This window comes from Suncus etruscus, chromosome 13, assembly GCF_024139225.1.
Source record: "Suncus etruscus isolate mSunEtr1 chromosome 13, mSunEtr1.pri.cur, whole genome shotgun sequence".
NCBI classification, from domain to species: domain Eukaryota; kingdom Metazoa; phylum Chordata; class Mammalia; order Eulipotyphla; family Soricidae; genus Suncus; species Suncus etruscus.
Window position 1 is genome coordinate 1,424,564 of NC_064860.1, and position 24,812 is coordinate 1,449,375.

Sequence of the window (24,812 nt, forward strand, 5' to 3'; positions counted from 1 at the left end):
TATGACCCAAAAACCATGAATAACAACCACCAAAAACTGCTCGTCAGTGTCATGCCCCTTTTTTTATATTTTAATAATTGAATTTTGAGGGTTCTGTGAACTCTTTTAGCTATTGCTTGATCTTGTGTTTTATAGGAGATTCCAGTGTTCTGCTTGGTTTTCCATTCTTTGCAAAATGATTGAAAATTTTTTCTGGTGTAGGCAAGGCCATTGTTCATCTTTATGGGTTGGGGGATACCTACCACAGAAAAACATTGTAGCATGAAGGTGCAAACAGCTTTAGCTCATTCAAAAGTCATTTGTATTTCTCACGTGAAAATCAGAATGGTGGATATTTATCCACCATAAAGTAGAAATAGGGTTATTTTAGAGAAGTCAACATGTGTAATATCCATTTGTCTGTAAACATCGAGGGTTGGGCCCAGCTACATGTGTTTTTTTATTCAAAGGCACACAAATGGTATACTTATTGACAATCTGTCTGGCTTGTCTCCATGAAAAATGATGATTCACATGCAAGTGGCAGACATTTGTACGCAGTGTTGCTCTTCTGCAGGTGACTTAAATATTGGCATGGCCAGATGATCAGCAGTTTCATGTCCTTGTGCCATCCGCCTTGGGAGGCCAGAATGGGCTCTTGTGTGAGTGATAAAAAATTGGCTTCAGAATGTTTTTGCAGAAGGGCTTGTAATTGCTGCAGCAAATCTTGAATAACCTGGTTATGAGCATTTAAACAGGTAGATACTATGCCTGGGAACAACAATCCTACCACATAAGCTGAATCACTTACTACATTGCATGGCTCTTTGAAACATGTGATAGCAAGATCTACTTGTTAAGCAGACTTGTAATTTGTACGCACTGTTGTGTTCAGTGAAGGGCCTGTGATACCTCCTTTTCCTGATGACAACCCATCAATGTAACACAGGGCATCAGGTATAGGAAGGAATGGACACTAGAGAGTATCACAAAATTGAAGACCCAGGCTTTCCCAGCAGGATGATGAGAGGAAAATTCTCCTGAAAAATAAGATAGGGCTTGTTGAACTGGCTCACTGAGAGGTAATATGTTTTTTTTTCCCTTTTTGTAATTGGCAGCACTATTATCTTAGGATCAGAACCTAGCAAGGAAACTGATTTTAGTCTTGCTTTGACAATCAGAGCAGTGATCAAGTCAAAATATGGCACAAAGCTGCAAGGTTGCTTGTTATGTAAATAAATCCATTCTAGAGGCCCAGATAGCTGGGATGTAGCTCCAGTAGGAGAATGAGAGGCTGCAAAAATGAACCTAGAAAGATAGGACATTTGAAGCCAGTCCATGAAAAAATTTAATTTCTGTTCAGCCTTTGAGTCAAACACCTGGGGCTATACAAGTCTGGATTTTTTCCCAAAGTACTAAATAAGTTTTCTGAGTTCTGAGTTTGAAATTCCAAGGTGGGCTGGAGAGATAGCATGGAGGTAAGGCGTTTGCCTTGCCTGCAGAAGGTTGGTGGTTCGAATCCGGCATCCCATATGGTCCCCCGAACCTGTTGAGGGTGATTTCTGAGCGTAGAGCCAGGAGTAACCCCTGAGCTGCCGGGTGTAACTCAAAAACAAACAAACAAAAGTTTTAGGGCCCGGAGAGATAGCATAGCAGCATTTGCCTTGCAAGCAGCTGATCCAGGACCAAACGTGATTGGTTCGAATCCCGGAGTCCCATATGGTCCCCCGTGCCTGCCAGGAGCTATTTCTGAGCAGACAGCCAGGAGTAAACCCTGAGCACCGCCGGGTGTGACCCCAAAAAAAAAAAAAAAAAAAAGAAATCCCAAGGGAGGGATAAATCCAATTTATATCACCAATCATCCAATTTATATAAGAATTTTTTGGAAGTCATAAAGAGTCTTTATATTTCTCTGATAAATAGAACTCTTTTGGGGACACACTGAAATACACTCCAATATGAAGCCCAAGCATTGAAAGGGGGCAAGGTCTGAGTTTTTCTATGGCTATTATTAAATCAGCACCCTGCAAGTAGTGATGACATATTCATATAAACATTGTAATTCTTCTGTAGAGCAGGCCATCAGAATCACATCCATATAGTGGATGAGATGTGTTTCATTCATTTCTTTTCTTTTTTTTTGTTAAGAAAAATTTTGTGGTTTTATTGTATCATGAGGCATTGAAATATCTGAACAAATTAACATATGGGCGGTTAGGCAGCTGCTTCTCCTTCACTTCTTTGGGTTACTAGAGCAACTTGTCAGTAGATTAAAAAAAAAGACAACCTTTTGCATTACTTAAGTCTTTCCAAGGCATGCGCTGGTACAATACACACTTCTGTCAGATGCAACTAGTCTAGCATCCAAACATCATGCACAATACCTTGGTGGCCGCAGTGCACTGCACTAGCTCCCACCATGGGTCTGTTCAGTTGTGTATGATATTTGGAGCATCTGGAGGAGTGTGAATAATATTGGAAATTGGAGGGAGGAGGAAACAGCGTGAGTGCCGGCTGGAAGGAGGTCAGCCGAAGTTGTGTAGGGCAAGCCTGAACATATCATTGGTACAAACCCAAGCATTGTTGATGTTCTTTAATAGGAACATCTGGTGGAACCCCATGATGGGATCTTCATCAGCCTTGAGCTGGTCCACCACCATACTGATGATGCAACTATCAGGCGTGGGCTGATGGTCCTGCGCTGTGATACTGTGCTGAATTTTCTGGAACGGAAGGCTAGACAGCTTCTCCACTATAGCAGCTTTCCCCTGGAATTGTTGTCCTTCCCACGTAAGGCATGACACGTTGATGTAAATTGTGCCTAGTTGAGTTCTGTCATTATCGAATAATTGGTAATAATGCTGAATGAAGCTGGATCCGATCTGCTCCCAAATTGTGTTGTCTCCCATTCTGGAGCATCACCCGGCTTGTGGAGACCTCATGCTGCTGATCCTGGTTCATTACTCAACATCATCTGTTTCATTCATTTCTTGCAAGATGGACATGACCACACCATCAAAATATTGATCTTTAAACTGAACTTTAATAATTTTTCTTAAATTCTTGATTATTTCTTTTAAAACCTTTATCTTTTAGGTGTTTATAAGACCTCATTATTACCCCATTTTACCCAATAACATAAGAACACTATAACATGTAAATTCACGGTATTCATAAACTCCTTTTATACAAAACATTAGCTAAGTTAATCATCCACTTTGATCATACAGTTTCTTTCTTAGTACACATCCTCAATATTTTTTCACATTCTCAAACTCTGCACTCACCTACTTTCCTTTTTCCTTTCTTTCCTTAGTCCATACTCTCACCTTCTTCACATTTCTCTAAATTCACTCTGCAAATTTCCTTCAGTCCTACTTGCAACCAACTGGTTACTCTCTCTCCGAATTTTCTTCCTTTTTTCCCAGTATTAAATCCATATCTTATTCTTCTTGCATAACCACACATCCTCCTACATAAATAATATTTGAAAAGAAGACTTAATGAAAACATTTAACCAAAATTAAATAAATTTTAAAAGCTATGGTCTTGTATTGTGCTTATAAGTAGTCCATGTTAAAATTTCTATATGCCAGTTTAACAAAATTCTTGGACCAGTACAAAACATAAATTCTTTTTTGTTTGTTTTTTGGTTTTTTTTTTGGGGGGGGGGGCGGTCACACCCGGCAGCACTCAAGGTTACTTCTGGCTCTACGCTCAGAAATCGCTCCTGGCAGGCTCGGGGGACCATATGGGATGCTGGGATTCGATCCACCATCCTTCTGCATTCAAGGCAAACCCCCTACCCCTATGCTATCTTTCTGGCCAGAAACATAAATTCTTTTAAAAAGATTTTCAATTTTGTAATCTAGAGAACTATAAATTTCAAAGTATGACCTTACCACACATTATTAATTAATTTGCTCTTAATAACTTAGAACAGAATCCAAAATAGTCCTTTTTCTTTTTTTTATAATTATCTTTATTTAAACACCGTGATTACAAACATGATTATAGTTGTATGATTACAGTCATGTAAAGAACACCCCCCTTCACCAGTGCAACATTCCCACCACCAATTTCCCAGATCTCTCTCCTCCCCAGCCCCCCACACCTGTACTCAACACAGGCTTTCTACTTCCCTCATTCATTCACGTTGTTATGATAGTTTTCAGTGTAGTCATCTCTCCAACTGCACTCATCACTCTATGTGATGAGCTTCATGTCATGAGCTGCACCCACCAGCCCTCATCTCTCTTGTCTCTGAGATACTGTTAAAAATGTCTTTCATTTTTCTTAAAGCCCATAGATGAGTGAAACCATTCTGCGTCTTTCTCTCTTCCTCTGACTTACTTCACTCAGCATAATAGATTCCATGTCCATCATGTATAGGAAAATTTCATGACTTCATCTCTCCTGATGGCTGCATAATATTCCATTGTGTATATGTTATAGTCCTTTTTCTTAACTATTTTAGGCATATCATTTAGCAGTTTTTAAAAATTAACCTCATAATCTCTTACTGCTTCTTTACTAATCACAGGTCCAAACGAGTTGACTACAAAACAACCCTGTTGATTTCTCTTTATCAATAAAAATCCAAATGCCAAATTTTATGACAGTGCTCATAATATATTATATTTTAAATACCAATTACCAAGTTACCTAGGCTTTACAAGATTAATTACACAACTTTAGCAAATGAGAAATAGGCACTGTTCAAGCAAGGATAACTATTGTTTTTTTAAAATCCAAGCACTATAGTAACTTAAGTCGTAAAACCTCAGAGATATTGAATACAACTGATTTTACTCCAATTTTAAAAGGCCTGCATTTTACTCAGATACTTAAACTTCTATTTCTTTTTTTTCCAATTTAAAAAAATTGTCAGAAATACTTTCATCTGATAGGACCAAATTGCCTTTTGTTATACTTACTAAAGACATTTTAAGCATTTTTACATTTTAGATCTTAAGACCACATACAATATCAAGCATTAACAAATTTAGCAATATTAGCTTAAAAACTAACCATAACATTTTTCACACAGTTTGTGACCTTTAAAATTAAAATGAATTTTAATAGAAGTGTAAAAGACCTACATTTTAATACTGTTGTAGCCTGTTTTAATTTAAAATGACAAAAGTTTTTCTTTACTGATAATCCCTGCTTTGAAATTCCTAAGAGGCGGGTGGTGGTTTTTTTCTTTATCTGTTTTAAGGCATCCAATTTTATTTGAGAAAATGGCCACTGCTCCATTCAGACAAGTTCTTCCCAGTTGCCAGGATGCTAAAGGCATTTGAAGGACAGTGGCCTCTAGTATAGATGGTGGGCCTGGCTGCTGTAGACATGATGCGTCTCTGCAATTCTCGGGGTCATAGTCCTTTTACGAGAGGAAAACAGGTGCACAAGCGGACGAATATGAAACATGAAATAATGATACCACACGCAGTATATGTGGGGTCAACACATTTCTGGCAGGAGTGTGAAAAATTTAATCTTCAGGCAAGGGAGTATATAAAGGGAAAAAGAGGCAGTCATAACATGAAAGGAATGCAATGTACATAGTTTCTTTCAAAGTCCAGCAACTATCAATGTACATTGTTTGATTTTAGAACAAATACACATGACTTTAGGTGGTTTGTAACCTTAGAATAGTGCGACCTCCAGGACCCTGCCCGCAGGGTGGACTGAGGATCGCGAAGTAATTCATGGGTCTCGAGCAAGATCCGACCTAAAAGGGAGGAAAGAGGCTGGGAAAGAAATGAGCTCAAGTCAAGTTTGCTGATCAAGAGCTGAATTTATTAAAGCAAGACAAGCTTATATAGTTCTACAGCATAAGGAAGTAGCTTTCAGTACTTTTCCATGGTATCTATAGAAAAGTAGGGGGGTCGTGCAGGATGGACTTTCCAGTTTTACATTATCTTTATGGGGCACAAACATTCTTTCACAATGGTAGCTTAACAGGATGTGTGCAACTCGGGTGGTTTACTGGGACATCTGACTTGTTTGGTTAACATTTCTTTTAGGTCCAGGGGGTAAATGCCACAGTGGCCGCCTGTCATGTACACGGGCCTTAGGTTTCAGGCATCAGAGACTCCATTTTGCTCTCTAGCTCTAACAGCCTCCAACAGAATAGAATAGATTTCAGTTAGGAGTCAGAGGATAAAAGGAAGGCTAATTTCTTACATATCAAAGTAGTTCCTGGCCCTAGGTGTCATTACTGATGTAAATTAAGGGATAGCAGGAATCCTGGTTTTCTTCCTAATAACAAATATCCTTAACCTGAGGGAAATAGTATTCTAGCTAGCAGGGGTCTCAAACTTGTGGCCTACGGGCAGCAAAGGGCCCTCTGTACAACATTTTGTGGCCCTGCCCTAGAGGAATCTTTTTTTGTTTTGTTTTGTTTTGTTTTAGTTGTTTGGGTCACACCCTAATGTTCAAGGCTTACTACTGACTTTGCACTCAAGGATCACCCTGACTTTGCCTCCTGCGGCCTCCAGGTAAATTGAGTTTGAGACCCCTGATAGGGGCTAAGACCCACTTCCTATGATGTGGTAATAGAAAGAGATAAAACTTATGAAAGGGGTACAGAATTATACCTAGTAAAATAGCCTAATTCTACACTGGCCAAACCTGTTTGTTAGCAGGTATACAAAGTGACAGGGAAAGTCCCTGAGGCAGTCATTCTGCTGTGGTGTTCAAAGGCAAGGAGAGAAGACCATTGTCTTGAAGATGCTATGTTTTGACTTGGACTAAGGAAGCAAATAGGCTGACAGAAAGAGAGGTAGCTGGCTTGGACTTTGAGTTGCAAATATATTTAGCCAGTGGGGAATTTAGCAGTCTTGGTGCTGAAATTTCTATAAGATTGCAGGATAACTGAGGCTGAATATCTGTAGTTTAGCAAGGGAGGCAAAGCCAAATAAATAAAAGTAAAGAGATATATGTCACAGCCAAGACAGAAATATAGCCAGTAATCCACGCAGGGGTTATGATTGACTTCCACCGACGGGCCTTCTGGCCGAATTATTTCTTGGGGGAAAATTAGGCACTTCACCAGGAAAGCCAAAAGACACATCTGGAGTATGCTTTCCCTTAGAGTGGAGACATCCATGCTACGGGCAGTGACACCTGGCCACCATTTTTAAGTGTTTTGGAGACATAAGTCTCCTTTGAAATAGAAAGCCTGTCTAGAGTACAGGCCAGTGTGGGGTGGGAAGGAAGGACACTTGGGATTTGGTGATAGGAATGTTGCACTGGTGAAGGCTTTTATATATATATAAAATATTTTAAAAAAGAATAGAAAAGATAAGGCCTCCCAATTCTTACCACAGGCTGTGTTCTTTACATTGACTGTATAGAAAGAGGAGGTACAGTAAATGCATCCCATATGCACCTCAACCCAGGCCCTTTGCCTGGTCTGTATTGTGAATTGAGGGACAATAAATAAATAAATAAATAAATAAATAAATAAATAAATAAATAAATAAATAAAGGCTTCCTGATCCTTCCTGAACTTAGATTTACAGTTGGCCTGCCAGTGAAACCAGTTTTGTGCCACAGGCCTGGAGTGGAGGGAGCTTTTCTGTTGCACCTTCCACCTTGTTGATTAGGGCACTTACAAAATTGTCAATATTATCTTGCAACCAATCCTCGTCCACCCAAATTTTGTTCTATTTGGTTTTTGGGTCACACCCGACAGCGCTCAGGGCTTACTCCTGGCTCTAGGCTCAGAAATTGCTCCTGGAAGGCTTGGGGACCATATGGGATGCCAGGATTCGAACCACTGTCCTTCTGCATGCAAGGCAAACGCCCTCTCTCCATGCTATATCTCCACCCCCATGTCCACCCACTTTTTAGAAATTTTTAAAGTCAGAAAAACTTTTTTAATATATTTATTTAAGCACCTTGATTACAAATATGATTGTATTTGGGTTTCAGTCATGTAAAGAACACCCCCCTTCACCAGTGTAACTTTTTCTTTATTTTTAGTAGAAATTTAAAAAAGCCAAATTTTTTTATTTTCTTCCTAGCTAGTCAGGTTACCTATTAGCCTAAAGACAACGATCTGCCTAGGGAAATTTTTTTGTCAGATAGCAAACAAGTTCTAAGGTTGCTTGGTTTTAAAAAGTACACTTTAAAAAATAAAAATAAATTAAAAGTACACTTTTTTCTCTTTTCAGCCAAATTTTTAACCTAAAATGTGGCAATAATCATAAACATTACAAAAAGTACAACACAATTTGAACACACAATTTAAACAAAATTACAAATCAATGCAAAACATAAACTAACAAAAGAGAAAACAAATTTTTCACAAACCTCATCCCTTAGGAGTATGGAGAAAAAAAATCCTTGATGTAAATAATTAACAAATACATATTACTAGGAATGACTGGAATATAGATATACCCTGTGGGGGGTTCCTCTGATTTATTACTTTCTTATTAATCTTTTGAAATTTGCAACTTACACCACTTCTCAATCAAAAGCAGTAAGACAATAGCTTCCAAGACCTTTTTTTTTTTTTTTTTTTTTTTTTGTGGTTTTTGGGTCACACCCGGCAGTGCTCAGGGGTTATTCCTGGCTCCAGGCTCAGAAATTGCTCCTGGCAGGCACGGGAGGACCATATATGGGACGCCGGGATTCGAACCGATGACCTCCTGCATGAGAGGCAAACGTCTTACCTCCATGCTATCTCTCCGGCCCCTTCCAAGACCTTTTGATTCCACTCTTTGGCTGAGGTGGTTGGTCACAAAGTCCAGACTTTCTCCAGGACAAATTTAGGTCCTGATGGCCATTGAGAGAAGTCAGAGTTTATGACCACCACCCTGCCGTTCCCTGCCGCCTCTAGCAGAGCTAGACTTGCAAATACAAGGACACACACAGGCTAACACAAAGCACAATTTATGCGAAACTCAAGCCAAATTCCAACACTAAGGGGGTTGGCATTCTCTCGAAAATTTCTCTCCATGTTCTGACCAAACAAGACAGAAAAACCACAGAATGACAGACATCAAGACAGGGGAAAGAAAAGCCACAACACAAATTCCTTTCTCACTTCTCCACACATACTCTGACAAATTCACACAAACAACTCAAGTGTCTGCTCATACACGCCACAATCGGGGTTAGTAGATAATCTACCCAAAGGGGTCCACATCCCCTTTGGGGTTCAGAGGGATGTCTCCCTCGACCTGTAGGTTCCAGGATGACAGAAAGAAAAAAAAAAATTACTGAAAGCCCAGCCGGGACTTATCAAGGCACTCACCTTATGCCTTCCAAACTCTTGCAGGTTCGAGGGACTCAAACCCCCAATCAACACTGCTGAACGGAAGACTCCAGCCCTCCTAAGGATCCTCTCAGGGGAGTACCCCCCCCCCCCCGCTCCTGGGAGTCTGTGTTACACCCTGATCTCTAGACACCCCTGGGGTCTTTTCTTTCAAAGACCCCCTGGGTATCCACGGGAGAACTCTACTTCTCCCCTGAGAGTCTTAATCTTTCAAAGACTCTCTCCTTGACCTAGACCCCATTTAGATAACTCTCTGAATAAACCTGTATCTGTGGGTTTTCAGGGTCTCTCATGAGGGGCTTCTGGCCATCCCGGATGAGCTCCCACTGTTAAGGGTCCATGAAAGCCCACCACCTCAAAGAAAGATGACGAATCTTCAAAGAATGCAAAAGCAAACAGGTTTATTGATTCCAGCTAGCTGGGGTGCTGGGACCAGCCATGCAAACGGAAACAGAAAGCCCCGGACAATCTAGGAAGGTGTCTTTTATAGGTTTAAGGAATTTAGGAGGAGGGTCAATATGGAAAGTAGGGCTTGTAGAATGCACCAAACCCTCCCTAGACCAGGTTTAACACAATGTCCAATCAGATGGTGATCTTGTCCTTTTTCAGATAAGGTGAGAACCTTAGGAGGAGTGAGCAGAAGTTCATTCTTTTGTCCAAATATGTTGAGTTCTTCTTAGGAGGGCCATTGGCTAATGGTTATCAAGGGAGCAGGCCTTTGACATCTCAAGGCGAATCCATTGTTTGGCCCAAATATGTCGAGTTCCTCTTAGGAGGGGTGTTGGCTACTGGTTACTAGGGCAGTAGGCCATTGATGTCTCAAGGTGAGATTCCACATCGTGAGGAGAGACAAGGCGGGGGTGGAGAAAGGCTTAACAGGCATCTATGTCTGATCACCTATCTGAGTTATTATCTAATATCTATTTTCATAAATTTTCCCTTAACAATGGGCTGTGGACCTCATACACATGTGATGGCAAAGGAGCAAAGCTATTCCATGTGATTCACATCTTCTCAGTGAAAGCTGAGTCTGTGGTGAGGTTATGGGCACAGCACTGCATCTTTGTAAGGCTCATGCCATGTGTCCTGGGTCTCCTGTAAAATAATTTCCACACGTTGTGAGATCACACCACACACAAACCCCCAGGCAGATAAGTCTGAAGAAGTAGGGTAATGGCAAGGAATTCATAAACCAAGACAGTCAGGAAAAAATCGAGTCCGTGACTTTTTGCGTCATGGTTTCTCTCTAAGTACCCAAGCCAGAATCCTCTTTCTTTATTAAATTAATACCCATTCACCATGAGGAGGAAGGTCAAGAGAGAGACAAAAGTACCTATCCAGGTGGGCTTTTGCATATCAAAGGAGAGATTTATGGGAAAGAGGAAGATGAGGGAATGTCTTTGTTTGGGGTCAATAATGGGTGTCAACTTACAATTCCACACTTTCTGTTCAAAACAAAACAAAAAGAAGTTTAGTAAGGTTACAAAAGTGTTGTTCTATTATTTCCCACCAGAGAACCTTAGATCAGAATTTATAAAAGTGGTTGTTATTTTGCATAGGCATAGTAAGCGTCAAGGGACAGATTGTGCATACATATTCTCAAAACAATCAGCTTTTTCCATATCTTTGTCTTATACATATCACAAAATATCTCAGAGATTTCTCTCAACATAAACAATATACCTTTCTGCAGGTAGACTTGATTTGAAAATTCTTTTTTTTTTTTTGGGGGGGGGGCACACCCGGCGGTGCTCAGGGGTGACTCCTGGCTGTCTGCTCAGAAATAGCTCCTGGCAGTCACGGGGAACCATATGGGACACCGGGATTCGAACCAACCACCTTTGGTCCTGGATCGGCTGCTTGCAAGGCAAACGCCGCTGTGCTATCTCTCCGGGCCCGATTTGAAAAATTCTTAAGCATGCTAACACCAAGCACTGTAGTACAAGTCTATAATATCTGAGTTCCTTTTTATAAATTAAAATCACAAGAACATTTCTGCAGATATGTATACAAATTGAAAATAAGTTTTCTAAAATATTATTTTTTTCTCTTGATTTTATATATACATATATACATATTATACATATTATATATATACATATTATATACATATAAAAAAAACACTTCACCTGTACAACATTCCCATCACCAATATCCCAAGTGTCCCTCCTCTCCACTCCCACACTGGCCTGTACTCTAGACAGGCTTTCTACTTCCTTCATTCAGTCACATTTTGTTATGATAGTTCTCAGTGTAATTATTTCTGTGACTGCACCCAACAATCTCTGTGTGAGTTTCATGTCGGGAGCTGGACAGTCCAGTCCTTTATAATGAGAACTATAGTAAGAGTCTATATTATCCAAGTTACTTTTCTATCAACTTCTGTGGACAAAGACATTAGAACATTTTTGCAGAAAATTTGAAAATAAGTTGCTACATAATATATACAATCAAGCATCACAGCAACTGAGAAACATACACTAGGATAGCTGAGAACCATTACAAAATCTAACAACATTATGCATTTCTCTGGAACTGTTCAAACTAATATTGAACTACAAAAGTTGGATAGAAAATTTTCTGTTTGTAATGGGGCAGAGAACAAAACAGAAGCTATTAAAATCTATTCAGGTAAAACACACAGTTTAACGAGCAATGTAACGATTGGCACAAATAGGGTCAAGCGATTAACGTAGATGAAAGTTGCAGGAGGTTCTAAAAGCAGCTTCTCCTCAGTTGGGCTTCTTCAGGTGAGTCTGGCTCCTCCATCTTCTCCTGTGGTATGCAGCTTAGGTCATCTGGGATAAAAAGGCCTTCAGTTCCTGGGCCAGAATTTGGGTGAGGATACCTGCTCATCACTGCCACTGGTCCCCCTCAAATGAGGCTTTCTCTTTGGCTTCTATCCCATCAGTGACTTCAATAAAGCAGGGTGGGGGGCAGAGGCCCTCATGCCATGCACCTTTGATAGAAGAAAGATGGTGGGCCTCAGCCTTTAAGACACTGCTCAGAGTTTTCAGCTCTCTCCCATTCACTGCCTGCTTCTGTCCTGCCTGATGGAGTCTCTACCATGTTCAGAACAGGAGCCATGTTTCAGTGAAGGGCACTGCAGACTCAGTCCAGTTCAAGGAGGCTGTAGTGGTGATGATTCACCAGAGGATCAAATAACTTACCATCGTTGGGGTCTTCTCGGGTCCTGGATTGATATTTGAGCACCAGTCGTAAAATAAATTCCACATATTGTGAGATCATTCCACACGCATATTTCTATTTACAGGTGGCCAGGTCTGAAAACACAGGGTAGTGGTGAAAAATTAATAAACTACGCCAGACTGGAAGGAATCATGGAGTCTGTGGCTTTTTGCATTTTGGTATCTCCTAGAACACCCAAGCCATAAGCAGGGTAGCAGCAAAGAATTAATAAACCAAGCCAGTCTGGAAAGAATCATGGAGTCTATCACTACTCTACGCATCCAAGCCAGAACTCCTCTTTATTAAACCAATACCCATTCGCCAGGAGAATGTACCTATCCAGATGGACTTTTACATGTCAAAGGAGAGATTTAAGAGGAAAAGGAAGATGGGTGAGTGTCTTTGTTTGAGGTTCATAGCTAAGTATTAGCTTACAGTCCCCCATTATGAGATTGACTGAAAAGGATCGGCCTGAGCCTTCTGTAATCAGACTGATCTCCTATTCCAGGCCTTACATATTTGATGTCATGACATTTTCTGTAATTGCTCCACCACAGTCTACTCGAAGCCTTGAATGCCACTTCAAAGGTCACTGCAAGCCGGCCAGACCTCAGGCTCCCGTGGTGCTGGGGAGGAACAAAAGAACACCGACATGACTCTGTGTGAGGGTGCTAAATTCTGCTCCCTCTTGAGTCAGCCAGGCTTGACTGCCTTTCTAGGGACTTTCCTCCTCGTTTCCCAGATTCCTGTTGGCCAGGGCTCCGTGGGGAGGCTCTGATCCGCTGTAATTGCTCTGAATCTCCCTCTGCTTTGGGGTGCTTAGAGCTGACTCTCATTGGTACAGACTTGTCATTCCTGCTTTGGGTGACAGCCACGTGCACGTTTGGAGAATGGCTATCTGCCTCCCTTTTGAAGGTGGTTCTTTCTCCCTGGAATTATCCTTACTGTCCTGAACGTGCTGGCTCATCCCCCTGTGGTTCGCTTTCTCCTATGATTCACTCTCCCCTGTGGTTCACTGTCACCCCTGTGGTTCTATTTCCCCTGCCGTTCACAGTCTCCCATGGCTTACAGTCCCCCTGGTTCACTTTCCCCCATGATTCACTTAACCCCATAGTTTGCTCGAGGTCCTCTGTGGTTACATTCCCTCCATTGCTCACTCTCCCCATGGTTCATTTTCTCCCCGTGTGATTACATTCCCCCAAGATTCAGGCTCCCCCGGGGTTCACCATCCACCACATATATGTTCAGTATGGTTCAATATCCCCCGTAGGTAACTTTCCCCTGTGGTTCACTTCCTATGTTCATTCTCCTCTGGGGTTCATGCCCCTCTATGTGTAACTGGCCTTCTGTGGGTAACTCTCCTCTCTGCTTCAATGTCCTGTGGATAACTCTCCTGTTTGCTTAACACTCTCCCCTGTGATTTAACATTCCTTCTGTGGCCAACTCTCCCTTTTAATCAACTGTCATTCTGTGACTCACTCTACTCTGTAGTTAACGATCGTTCGGTGGCTGAGTCTCCTCTGCGGTTAACTGTCCTCCTGTGGCTAACTCTCAACTTTGTGTAAAAATTCTCTGTGCTTAACTTTCCTCCTATGGTTAACTCTCCTCTGAGGTGAACTGTTCTTCTGTGGTTAACTATCCTTCTGTAGTTTACTCTCCTCTGTCGTTAACCTTGCTTCTGTAGTTAAATCTCCTTTGTGGTTAACTATTCTCTATGATAAACTCAGCTCTGCGGTTAACTTTATCTGCGGTTAAGTCTCTGTCGTTAACTGTGTTAACTCAGAATTCGAGATCCATCCTACAAAGACCACCAAGGATACTAACAGCACTGCAATAAGACCTGGGAGTTTATTTACCAGCATGGTTGGGTTACCACTAGAAAGACCCCCTAAGAAAATTTCCAAGTACTTTTATAGGGTCACAAAGGTTTCAAACCATCACAGTTAATCTTTAAGTTGATAGGCTGTCTAGGGTGTTTCCTTTTATGGCTAGATATCTAGAGTTTTGGGGTCTGTGTCAGCTGAAGTAGTAGAGGAGGGTCTTAGGTGCCCACTGGACACCTGTGGCTTTGTCCACCCACAGGCCCCTAGGTGTTGCTAGTTTATCTAACTGTTTTAGTACATGCCCTCAGAGCTCCTGGAAACGGCTTTTCTGGCCTCGTCTCTTCTGCCATTTACCTGAGGCCTGTCATGGCAGTCTTTATATTAAAGCAAAGCCAGGGTTTACAGAAGCAAACTTGCATTCCCTTCTAGTTTTTAACAAGGTCCATTTATGGTTAACTATTCTGTGGAGAACTCTGCTCTTTGAATAAATCTCTCTGTGTTTTGTTAACTATCCTTCTGCAATAAACTCTTCTCTATGGATAATTGTCCTTCTATCGCTAACTATCCTCTCTGAATGACTCAGTTCTGTGGTTAACTCTACTCTATAGTTAACACTCCTCTGTGGTTAACATGACTTCTATCGATAAATTATCTCAGCTCTGTGGTTAACTGTTGTATTAAATATTATTAAGTCCTTGATGGTGCATGGAATTGGCCTGGCGCCCGCTGTCCCTTTAGGCAAGTGGGTCTGAGGGTTCAGGATAATGGCAAGAAATGACCCACAACAGTCAGATTTCAGGAGACAGGAAGTTTTATTAATAAGACCCTAGCTGCCATGTGCATATCTTCTATGGCTTCTAAGCTAAGCAGCCTCTGCACCCAATCTGTCTCTCCTCTCTCCATGCTGCATCTCTCTCTCTCTCTCTCTCTCACACACTCTCTCTCTCTCTCTCTCTCTCTCTCTCTCTCTCTCTCTCTCTCTCTCACACACACACACACACACACACACACACACAGCCCTAAGGCAACCTCTTTGTTACCAATCACAGATCCATCCAGGTAAGACAGGAAGTTGGAGAGGAAGTTGGAGAGGGGTTTCCGTTAACTCTCCCCTGAGTTTAACTTGGTTCTGTGGAGAACTCTGCATTATGGCTAACTATCCTGTATGGTTAACTCTCCTCCGTGGTGAACTCTCTTCTGTGAATAACTCTGCTCTGTACTTAACTGCCTCTATAGTTATCTGTTTTTCTGAGGTTCACACTCTGCTGTGACTGATGGTACTAATGTGGTTAAATATCCTCTGTGCTTAACTGTTCTTCTGTGGCTCACTCTCCTCTGTAGTTAACTGTCCTGTGGTTAAATCTCTAATATGGCTAACACTCCTCTGTGGTTAGCTGTCCTTCTCGGGTTAACTTCCTTCTGTGTTTAACTGTCCTATGTTATCTATCCTCTGATTAGAGTTAGCTCTGTGGCTAACTCTGTCTGTGTTTATCTCTGCTCTGTGGTTACCTCTCATCTGTGATGGACTCTCCTGTGTTGTTAGCTGCCCTTCTGTGGTTAATTCTACTCTTTAGTTAACTCTCCAATGTGGTTAAATATCCTTCGTGTTTAACTTTTCTATGGGGCTGTTGCAAGTCAGGCCCTGAAGAGGTTGACTGATGGAGGGATGGAGGATGAGGTCTTTCCCCTCCAGCTCGGAGCATGCATCTGCCACCCCGTTTTTGTTTGTTTGTTTGTTTTTTGCTTGTAGAATATTAGCTTTATTCGGTGGACAAGACTGAAGTCCAAAGTCTCAGCCTTAGTTCCAGCAAAAAGCCCCCTCCCCCCCCCTTCCACAGACCCTTGTTTTTCTCCCCCAGAATCAGGTACCACCCAATGGTGGGATCAGATACCACCCAATGGTGGAAGCAGAGTCAGGTACCACCCTAGGGTGGGGGAAGAATGCCAGGTCACACCCTAGGGCAGGGCACAATCACCAATCAAGGGTAGGGTCAGTAACATAATAATCCCATAAAATATTTACTTACGGGGCCGGGAAGGTGGCACTAGAGGTAAGGTGTCTGCCTTGCAAGCGCTAGCTAGGACGGACCGCAGTTCGATCCCCCGGCGTCCCATATGGTTCCCCCAAGCCAGGGGCGATTTCTGAGCGCATAGCCAGGAGTAACCCCTGAGCATCAAATGGGTGTGGCCCCAAAACCAAAAAAAAGAAAAAAAGAAAAAAATATTTACTTACACAACAGGGGTAAATTCAGCTCTGTGGTTAACTATGCTGTGTGGTTATTTTTTTTCTCCCAGTGATGTTCAGCCTCCCATCCTTCTCCCTCCCCAGGAACACTATTGGCAATACTCAACCCGGCAGTTTGAACCTAGTGATCTGATATTTGGGCCAGGCAGTTTTGTGTTACTTGTTCCCCATGCTAATGCTCAGAGGCCATCAGAGTTGCTACTTGAAGTCCACTAAAGGCCATGCTGACCATAGATGAAGTTAGAGCCTCCAGCATGTCAGGCATTCACTCCTAGACCCCATCACTGTCAAGTTTTTTTTTAACAATGTTTGGGATTTTATGGTTTGTGTTTTTTTTTTTGTTTGGTTTTTGTTTGTTTTGTTTTGGTTTGGTTTGGTTTTTGGGTCACACCCCGTAGCTCTCTGGGGTTACTCCTGGTTCTACACTCAGAATTCACTCCTGGCAGGCTCGGGGGACCATCGGGAATGCTGGGATTTGAACCACTGTCCTCCTGCATGCAAGGCAAGCGCCTTACCTCCATGCTATCTCCCTGGCCCAAATTTTATGTTTTCAGTTGACCTTTGTTGAGTGTTTCTTTAAAAGAATTCATCTTCAAAGGAAACATTATATTCTAATCAGAAGTGGAAAGCCAAGGACTTGTTTCCATATGGAGTGGGTGAAAACTAAATGCACTAACAGTGATCGGAAATGCTGTCTGCTCTCCATGCTCTAGGTTCACAGTCCTGTTCGTTACAGGAGCTAAGCCAGGGTGAGTAGTAGGAAAGACAGGTAGTGCCGTAACGGAGTATTTATTATGCCGCCATAAGGAATGATGCTGTGTGGTTAGCTCCCTCGATGGGTAACTCTCAGTGGTCAACTGGTCTTTTTTTTTTTTTTTTTTCACCCAGCAGTGCTCAGGGGTTTCTCCTGGCTGTCTGCGCAGAAATCGCTCCTGGCAGGCACGGGGGACCATATGGGACACCGGGATTCGAACCAACCACCTTTGGTCCTGGGTCGGCTGCTTGCAAGGCAAAGGCCGCTGTGCTATCTCTCCGGGCCCTCAACTGGTCTTTTGTGGTTAACTCTCCTCTATGGTTAACTGTCCTTCTATAATTAACTAGTCTCTCTAAATAACTCAGCTCTATCGTTAAACATATCTGTTGTTCCTCTCCTCTGTGGTTAACTCTCTATGTTTAATTTTCTTCTGCTGTTAACTTTATGGTTACCTCTACTCTGTGGCTAACTGTCCTTCTATGGTTAACTGTCTTTTCTTTTTTTACTGTCCTTCTGTGCTGAACTATTTTTTGGTTGTTAACTTTCTATGATTAACTTTATTCTCTGGTGAACCATCCATCTGCGGTTAACTCTCCTCTCTGGTAAACTAACTGTCTATGGTTAACTTTCCCCTATGGTTAAGTCTCCTCTGTGGTGAATTTCCTTTGTGATTAACTTGGCTCTGTGGTGAGCTCTCACCATGGCGAGCTCTCTTTTGTGTTTAACTGTCCTCCTCGTGTTAACTCCTCTCCATGGTTAACTCTCCTCTGTGTTTAACTGTAATTCTATGATTCATTCTCCTCTATGTGTGTTTAATTCTGCTCTGTGGTGAATACTACTCTGCGGTGAACTCTCCTTCACACTTAACTCCCTCTGTGTCTAACTGTGCTTGTGTGGTTAACTTTCCTCCTGTGTTTAACTCTCCACTGCGGTTGACTCCACTCTCTGGCTAACTATCCTCTGTGGTGAACTGTCCTTCTGTAGTTAACTCTATCTACTCTGTGGTTAAGTCTGCTCATGGTCAGCTCTCCTCTTTGTCATTGTCATTCTTGGTTAACTCTCCTCTATAGTTAACTCTCTCTCTAGTGAACTGTCCACCTGTGTTCCACTCTCCTCCGTGATTAACTGTCCTTCTGTGGTTAACTCTCCTCTCTGGTTGACTGCTCTGTAGTTAACTGTTGTTCTGTGTTTAACCCCGCCCTTGTGGTAAACTCTTCTCTGTGGTTAAATCTCCTCTGGAGTCACCTGTCCTCTGTGCTTAACTGCACTTCAGTAGTTAACTCTCTCTTTCATGAACTGTCCGTCTGTGGTCAATGCAACTCTGTCATTCATTCTGCACTGTGGTTTACTCTACTCTGTTGTTCCTTGCCTCTAGTTGCTCTCCTCTGGCTAATTCTCCTCTGTGTCTCTCTGTCTTTCTGTGGCCAACTCTCCTGTGGCTAACTGTTCTTCTACAGTCTCCTCTGTCATTAATTCCTCTCTGTTGTTAACTCCTCTGTGGTTAACTCTCCCCTGTGGATGATGGTCCTCCTATGATGAACTCTCTGTGGATGAACGAACTCTCCTCTGTGCTTAACTGTTCTGTTGTTAACTCTACGGTTAACTCTCCTCTGTGGTTAGCTCTGCTTTGTGTTAATACTCCTCTGTACTTACTAGTCCTTTGATGGTTAACTGGCCACTGTGGGAAACTGTCCTTCTGTGGTTAACTCTTCTCTGGTTAACTGTCCTCATCTGATTAACTATCCTCTCTGGTTAACTCTGCTCTGTGGTTAACTCTTCTCAATGGTTTAACTGTCTTCTCTGTGGTTGTCTGTCCTTTTGCGATTAACTGTCCTCTCTGTTTAACTCTTACCTGTGTTTAACGTCCTTTGTGGTTCTCTCCCTGTCATCAACTGTTGTTCTAGACTCTAGAGTTAACACTCCTCTATGGTTAACTCTCTGCTGTTGACTCCTGTGGTTAACTCTACTCTGTTTTACACTGCTAGGTGATTAACCGTCCTGCTTTGAACTCCCCTTTGTTTTTAATTCTCCTCTGTGTTTAACTCTCTTTTGTGGTTAACTTTCCTATGGAGTTCATTGTACTCTCTGGTTGAGTGTCCTTCAGTAGTTACCTCTCCTCTGGATAATTGTCCTTCTGTGCTTAACTCTCCTCTGTGTTTAATCTCTTTTTTTAAGATTCCTTCTGGGGTTATCTCTATTCTGTGGTTCATTGTTCTATGATGAACTGTCTACTGCAGTTCATGGCACTTCTGTTGGTAGCTCTCTTCTGTGGTTAACTCTCTTCTGTGGCCAACTGTCCATTAAATCTTCACTGTGGTTGGCACTGCTCTGTGGTTCACTGTCCTCCTGTATTTCGCCCCCCTAGTGGTTAGCTCTCCTCTGCGATTAATTCTTCTCTGTGATTAGATCTCCTCTATAGATAACCGTCTGTCCTTTGCGGTTAACTGTCCACTAGTAATGAACTTTCGTTCACTTTTTATCTGTGGTTGATTCTACTCTGTGGCCAATTCTGCACTTAGTTAACTCTACTCTGTGGTTCCCTGTCCCTCTGTAGTTTAACTCTTCCTGTTGTTAACGCTCCTCTGTGGATATCTGTCCTTCTGTTATTAACTCTGTTCAGTGTTTGTTTGTTTTTTTTTTGTTTTTGGGCCACACCCGGCAGTGATCAGGGGTTACTCCTAGCTGTCTGCTCAGAAATAGCTCCTGGCAGGTACGGGGGACCACATGGGACACCGGGATTCGAACCAACCATCTTAGGTCCTGTATCGGCTGCTTGCAAGGCAAACGCCGCTATGCTATCTCTCCGGGCCCTCTGTTCAGTGTTTAACTCCCCTCTGTGGTTAAATGTTGTTCTGTCGTCAACTCTTGTTTGTTGTCAACACTGTTCTGTGGTTAATCATCCTCTGCAGTTAACTCTCCTCTGCTAACTTTGCTCTGGGTCATCTCTCCTTTGTGGTTAACAGTCCTTCTGTGGTCAACAACCCTCTGTGCTTAACTGTCCTCCTAGGATTAGCTCTTCTCTGTGCTTAACTGTCCTTCTGTGGTTAACTCTTCTCTGGTTAACTGTCCTCATATGATCAGCTATCCTCTCCAGTTAACTCTGCTCTGTGGTTAACTCTCCTCTGTGATTGACTGTCCTTCCCTGGTTAACTGTCCTCTATGGTTAACACTTCTCTGTAGTTAATTCATTTATGGTCAACAGTTCTGTGATTAACTATTGTCGGTGTTTAGCTCTCTTCTGTGGTTAACTCTTCTTTGGTTAACTGTCCTTCTGAGGTTAACTCTCCTCTGGTGAGCTTTACTCTGGTTAACTCCCCTCTGTAGTTCATGCTACCCTGTTGTTAACTCTTCTCTGCGGTTAACTCCCCTCTGTTGTTGAGTCTCCTCCTGGGCTTAGCTCTCCTCTGTGGTTCATTCTGCTCTGTGTTTAATTCTCTGTGGTTCACTCTTCTTGTGATTAACTCTCCTCTGTTTTCACTCTTATTTGGTGAACTCTCTTCTGTGTTTAACTCTGCTCTGTGGTTAACTGTCCTTCTGTAGTCTAACTCCTTCCTATAACTCTTCTGTAGTTCTTGCTCCCCTTTGGTATTGGGTTTGTTTGTTGTTTGTTTGTTTGTTTTTAGCTCCCATTTCTTTCTCTGCACCAGTTTGAGGAGGTTTAAGATTTCTTGCTTCTCCCTCTCTTCTTTCTTCTCTTCTCCTCTTCTCTTTCTTCTCTTCTCTTCTCTTCTCTTCTCTTCTCTTCTCTTCTCCTCTCTCTCTTCCTCTCTTCCTTCTTTTTTTTTTTATGGTTTTTGGGTCACACCCGGCAGTGCTCAGGGGAAACTCCTGGCTTCATGCTCAGAAATCGCTCCTGGCAGGGACCATATGGGAAGCCAGATTCGAACTGATGACTTTCTGCATGAAAGGCAAACGCCCTATCTTCATGTTATCTCTCCAGCCCCTCTCTTCCTCTCTTCTACCTTCTCTTCTCTTCTCTCTCTCTCCTCTCTGTCTCTCTTTCTCTCTTCTCTCCTCTCTCTCTCCCCCGTCCCACTCCCAGACTTCAGTAGCCTTTAGCTGTTTCCCCATGACTGTGAATAGAGGCTCTCTTACTCTGTCCCTGAAGGGTGAATTCCTACATTTGGGGCTGAATCTCTGAGCAGGGGCTGGAGGAGGCACCAAAGAATTTAGAAAATCTTTCCTGAACATGCAATATAATTGGACAAGCCATGGTTCTAGCCCTGTCACCTGTTTTATTTTGTATGTGTGTGGGATGGATCATGAACCCCTCAGCCTATATTTATATTCTGTCTTTGGTGGTTTCTTTTTTTTGTTTTTTGTTTTTTGTTTTTTGTTTTTGGGCCACACCCGTTTGACGCTCAGGGGTTACTCCTGGCTAGGCGCTCAGAAATCGCCCCTGGCTTGGGGGGACCATATGGGACGCCGGGGGATCGAACCGAGGTCCGTCCTACGCTAGCGCTTGCAAGGTAGACACCTTACCTCTAGCGCCACCTTCCCAGCCCTCTTTGGTGGTTTCTAACCCCTTCAGGTTCTGTGTTACACTTGGGTGTATGCAGTGAATTCTGTCAGCCTGTGTTGGATTTTATCTGTGTGGTTAATTGTGACCCCGTTGTCTATATTTGATATGTGTTAGGCCATTTTGATGGGCTGTTTGATAGTATGTCTACCTCTTTCTGGTTTGATAGTATGTGTAGCTGATTCAGACCCTGTCAGGCTGTTAGATTGTGTGTTAGTTGATTCTGACTGTTGGGCATGTTTGCTAGTGTGTGGTGAAGGGGTGGCGGGTCAAGCCCTTGGGTTGGCTCTTTGTTTTTCTTTTTTTTTTTTTTTTTCTTTGTTTTTCTTATGTGGTATTGGCGATCTGAGCCAGTTCCTGTGGATGGCTTGGAACCCAGCACCTTGACCATGGCGCTATCGACTGGACAGGGGCTGTGCCTCAGGACATGGTGCTGCCTGCTGCAGGCTAGAGTGGACAGAGCACTGTATCTTGGGACATGGCACTTCCTGCTGTGGGCTGGAGTGGATGCTCCACAAGAGCCTCAAGCAAAGAGGGTCCCTCTTCCTCCTGTCACAGTCCGGTCCCTGTCTCATCATCCTTCCTCATTTAAGGAGAAGGGCAAGACCTGGACAGAGATATGCAGTGACCTTACCTCACACACCTGTGCTCCCGGCCTCTCCCTTCACAGATGCCAGGATTTGGAAGCTACTAAAGAATCCAAGGAAGCTTCAGGCCAACAGTGGGACCCAGGAACCCTTGAGCCTCAATGAGATGCTCCTCATGGTTGCAGGCACAGAACAGAGTGGAGGTAAAGGAGATCTCGGGGAAGCACCCAGAGGACGTCCTGGGGAGCAAGGGGACCGCCCAACAGCAACATTTGCAGCACATGGTCGACCAGAACCAACAGGTGGGCAGTAGGGATGTGACCATGTGAACCAGGGCAGGCAGGACACAGTCACTATCAGCAGGAATGGACCCTCCTGCCTAGCCATGCTGTCCGCTGTGGGGTGTTTGCACATGAGGTTCGTGCTCCTTGAAGATTTCTCACAGGCCCAGACCTGGAGCCATCATGGGGAAGGCATGGTTCTCAGGGCACTTCCAACGCTGCTCCAAGCGAGGAATCGTGAAAGTGGAAAAAGAATCTGACCTGTAGGAAGAGCTTGAGTTGTATGTTCAAGGGCTCAGTGGAAGGTTCATGCCAGTGTCCACAAAAGTCCAGAGTTGGGCCCGGAGAGATAGCACAGTGGCGTTTGCCTTGCAAGCAGCCGATCCAGGACCCAAGGTGGTTGGCTCGAATCCCGGTGTCCCATAGGGTCCCCCGTGCCTGCCAGGAGCTATTTCTGAGCAGACAGCCAGGAGTAACAGCTGAGCGCCGCCGGGTGTGGCCCAAAAACCAAAACAAAAAAAAAAGTCCAGAGCCACTCTGAATCTGCTGTAGGACAGGCAGCCCCCAGTGCACACACCAACCCATGGCTCAAATACACACAGAGATATGCATTCATGTATCTGTACACGTAGGCAGACTCAGATTCACTCACTCACATGTTCACATGAAGACACATACACACAAATATCTATAGGCATAGAGATAGACACATGCACACCCACACATGTAGAACATTTCACGTGTATGCACTTGCATTGGAGAGACAGGTGTGCACGCTGTAAATGGAGGAACACCTGCAGGTCCTGCATGTATGGACACATGCCCAGGTGTGTGTATTCATGCAATGATGAGAGAGGCGAATGCACATTATGGCGCACCTGCAGATCCCACACCTGTATACATGTGCATATTCAAATGCCCAAACACATGTGCAAAGGCCCAAGGCTGCCAGGCCTTTCGGCTGCAGAGGCCCACTAGGGCCCATGGGGCCCGGCTGCCAGGTCAAGCCTCGTGCCCACCCAGGGATGCCAACTTGTAGCAACCACCCATGAGGGACTGAGAGAGGAGGAGAGAGACCAAGTATGTTTTTTATTCCTCCTGGAACCTGAGACCTGCTGCCACCTGAGAGTTTCAGGGGTCAGAAACTTCACTGGGTTCAAAGAAGAAAGAGAAAGGAATAGATAGAAAGCAAGCAGCATTTCTCTGGTGCTTTATCTCTGCCCCCCCACCCCCCGCGGACCAGCAGGCACTGCTCTGGTCACTATCCTGCCCCCCAACAGCCCAAGTTTTTCATTTTATACCCGGCATGACAGTGGGGCATGTGCAAGAGGCATATCCAGGTTCAATGGCCATTCAGTGGGATTACCCAAGGGGTGTGTCCAAGTCTGACTGCCATACATCCATGCATCTGTATCATCTACCAACACGTGTGCGTGTATGCAGGCTCACACATGTACATGTATGCGCACCCACAGACCATGTACACAGAGCAGCCCGTGCAGGTGGAAGGTCTCCCATCTCTGTGCTCTCAGTAATGTGCCCAATGATGTCCCCAGACATTGCTGTGCAGGTGGCAGGACAGACTCCAGCAACGGACAGATGCTCCGTCTCTGCTGGGGATGGACGATAGGGCAGATGGGGATAGTGGCAGTGCTGCGTCTGTCCTGGGGACCCAGGAGCCACTGAGCAGCCTGTCTGAGAGGCCGCTTGAGTGTCTCCCTCGTGTCCCCATAGGACAGGGATGCAGAACGCTGCTCCTCCCTCCCTGGCCACCATTGAGCCCAGACAAGGGCTCCTGGTGGCTCCAAGCTGCCCTCCGGGACCCTTCCTGGCACTGGGGCATCCTTTGGCTCCTTCTGCTAATGTCTGTCAAGAGCCTCCCTGGTCTGGTAACTGAATGGTGCTGCATGGCCTAGAGAAGGGCCGTGGAGGTATTGGGGCAATGTCGATGTCAGGGCTCAGTCTCCAGTGGGGTTCAGGACTCAGGAGGTCCTGACCTGCTCCGTCTTTTGCAGGTCACAGTGGGCCAGATACAAGCACCCAAGCTGACCCTGAGGTAAGGCGGTCTGAGCCTGAGCATTCCCGGTCAAGTGATGCACGGGACACACTTAGGAGCCATGTACGAAGTGTCTCCAGAGGAGGA

The 24,812-nt window shown here is 43.8% G+C and overlaps 2 protein-coding genes and 1 non-coding gene across 3 annotated transcripts in view; 2 read left to right on the forward strand and 1 right to left on the reverse strand.

Moving 5' to 3' along the window:
• PTPRN2 (protein tyrosine phosphatase receptor type N2) overlaps positions 1-24,812 on the forward strand; it is a 167,898-nt gene that overhangs the window by 55,484 nt on the left and 87,602 nt on the right. Inside the window, exons 7-8 of the mRNA XM_049785268.1 lie at positions 22,472-22,690; positions 24,685-24,725. Of these exons, the coding sequence (XP_049641225.1) occupies positions 22,472-22,690; positions 24,685-24,725 (260 nt within the window). The remainder of the gene's footprint in view (positions 1-22,471; positions 22,691-24,684; positions 24,726-24,812) is intronic.
• LOC126025521 (nuclear transport factor 2-like) lies at positions 2,433-2,911 on the reverse strand. The gene has a single exon (XM_049785320.1). It carries the CDS (start codon positions 2,886-2,888, stop codon positions 2,505-2,507), a length of 384 nt encoding a protein of 127 aa, XP_049641277.1. The 5' UTR covers positions 2,889-2,911; the 3' UTR covers positions 2,433-2,504.
• Positions 7,292-7,424, forward strand: LOC126026327 (small nucleolar RNA SNORA51). The gene has a single exon (XR_007501620.1). It is a non-coding gene; the product is annotated as a small nucleolar RNA SNORA51 (small nucleolar RNA).

Excerpts from the sequence above, each read along its gene's own strand:
- LOC126025521 (XM_049785320.1), bottom strand. The coding sequence starts at position 2,888 with ATGGGAGACAACACAATTTGGGAGCAGATCGGATCCAGCTTCATTCAG.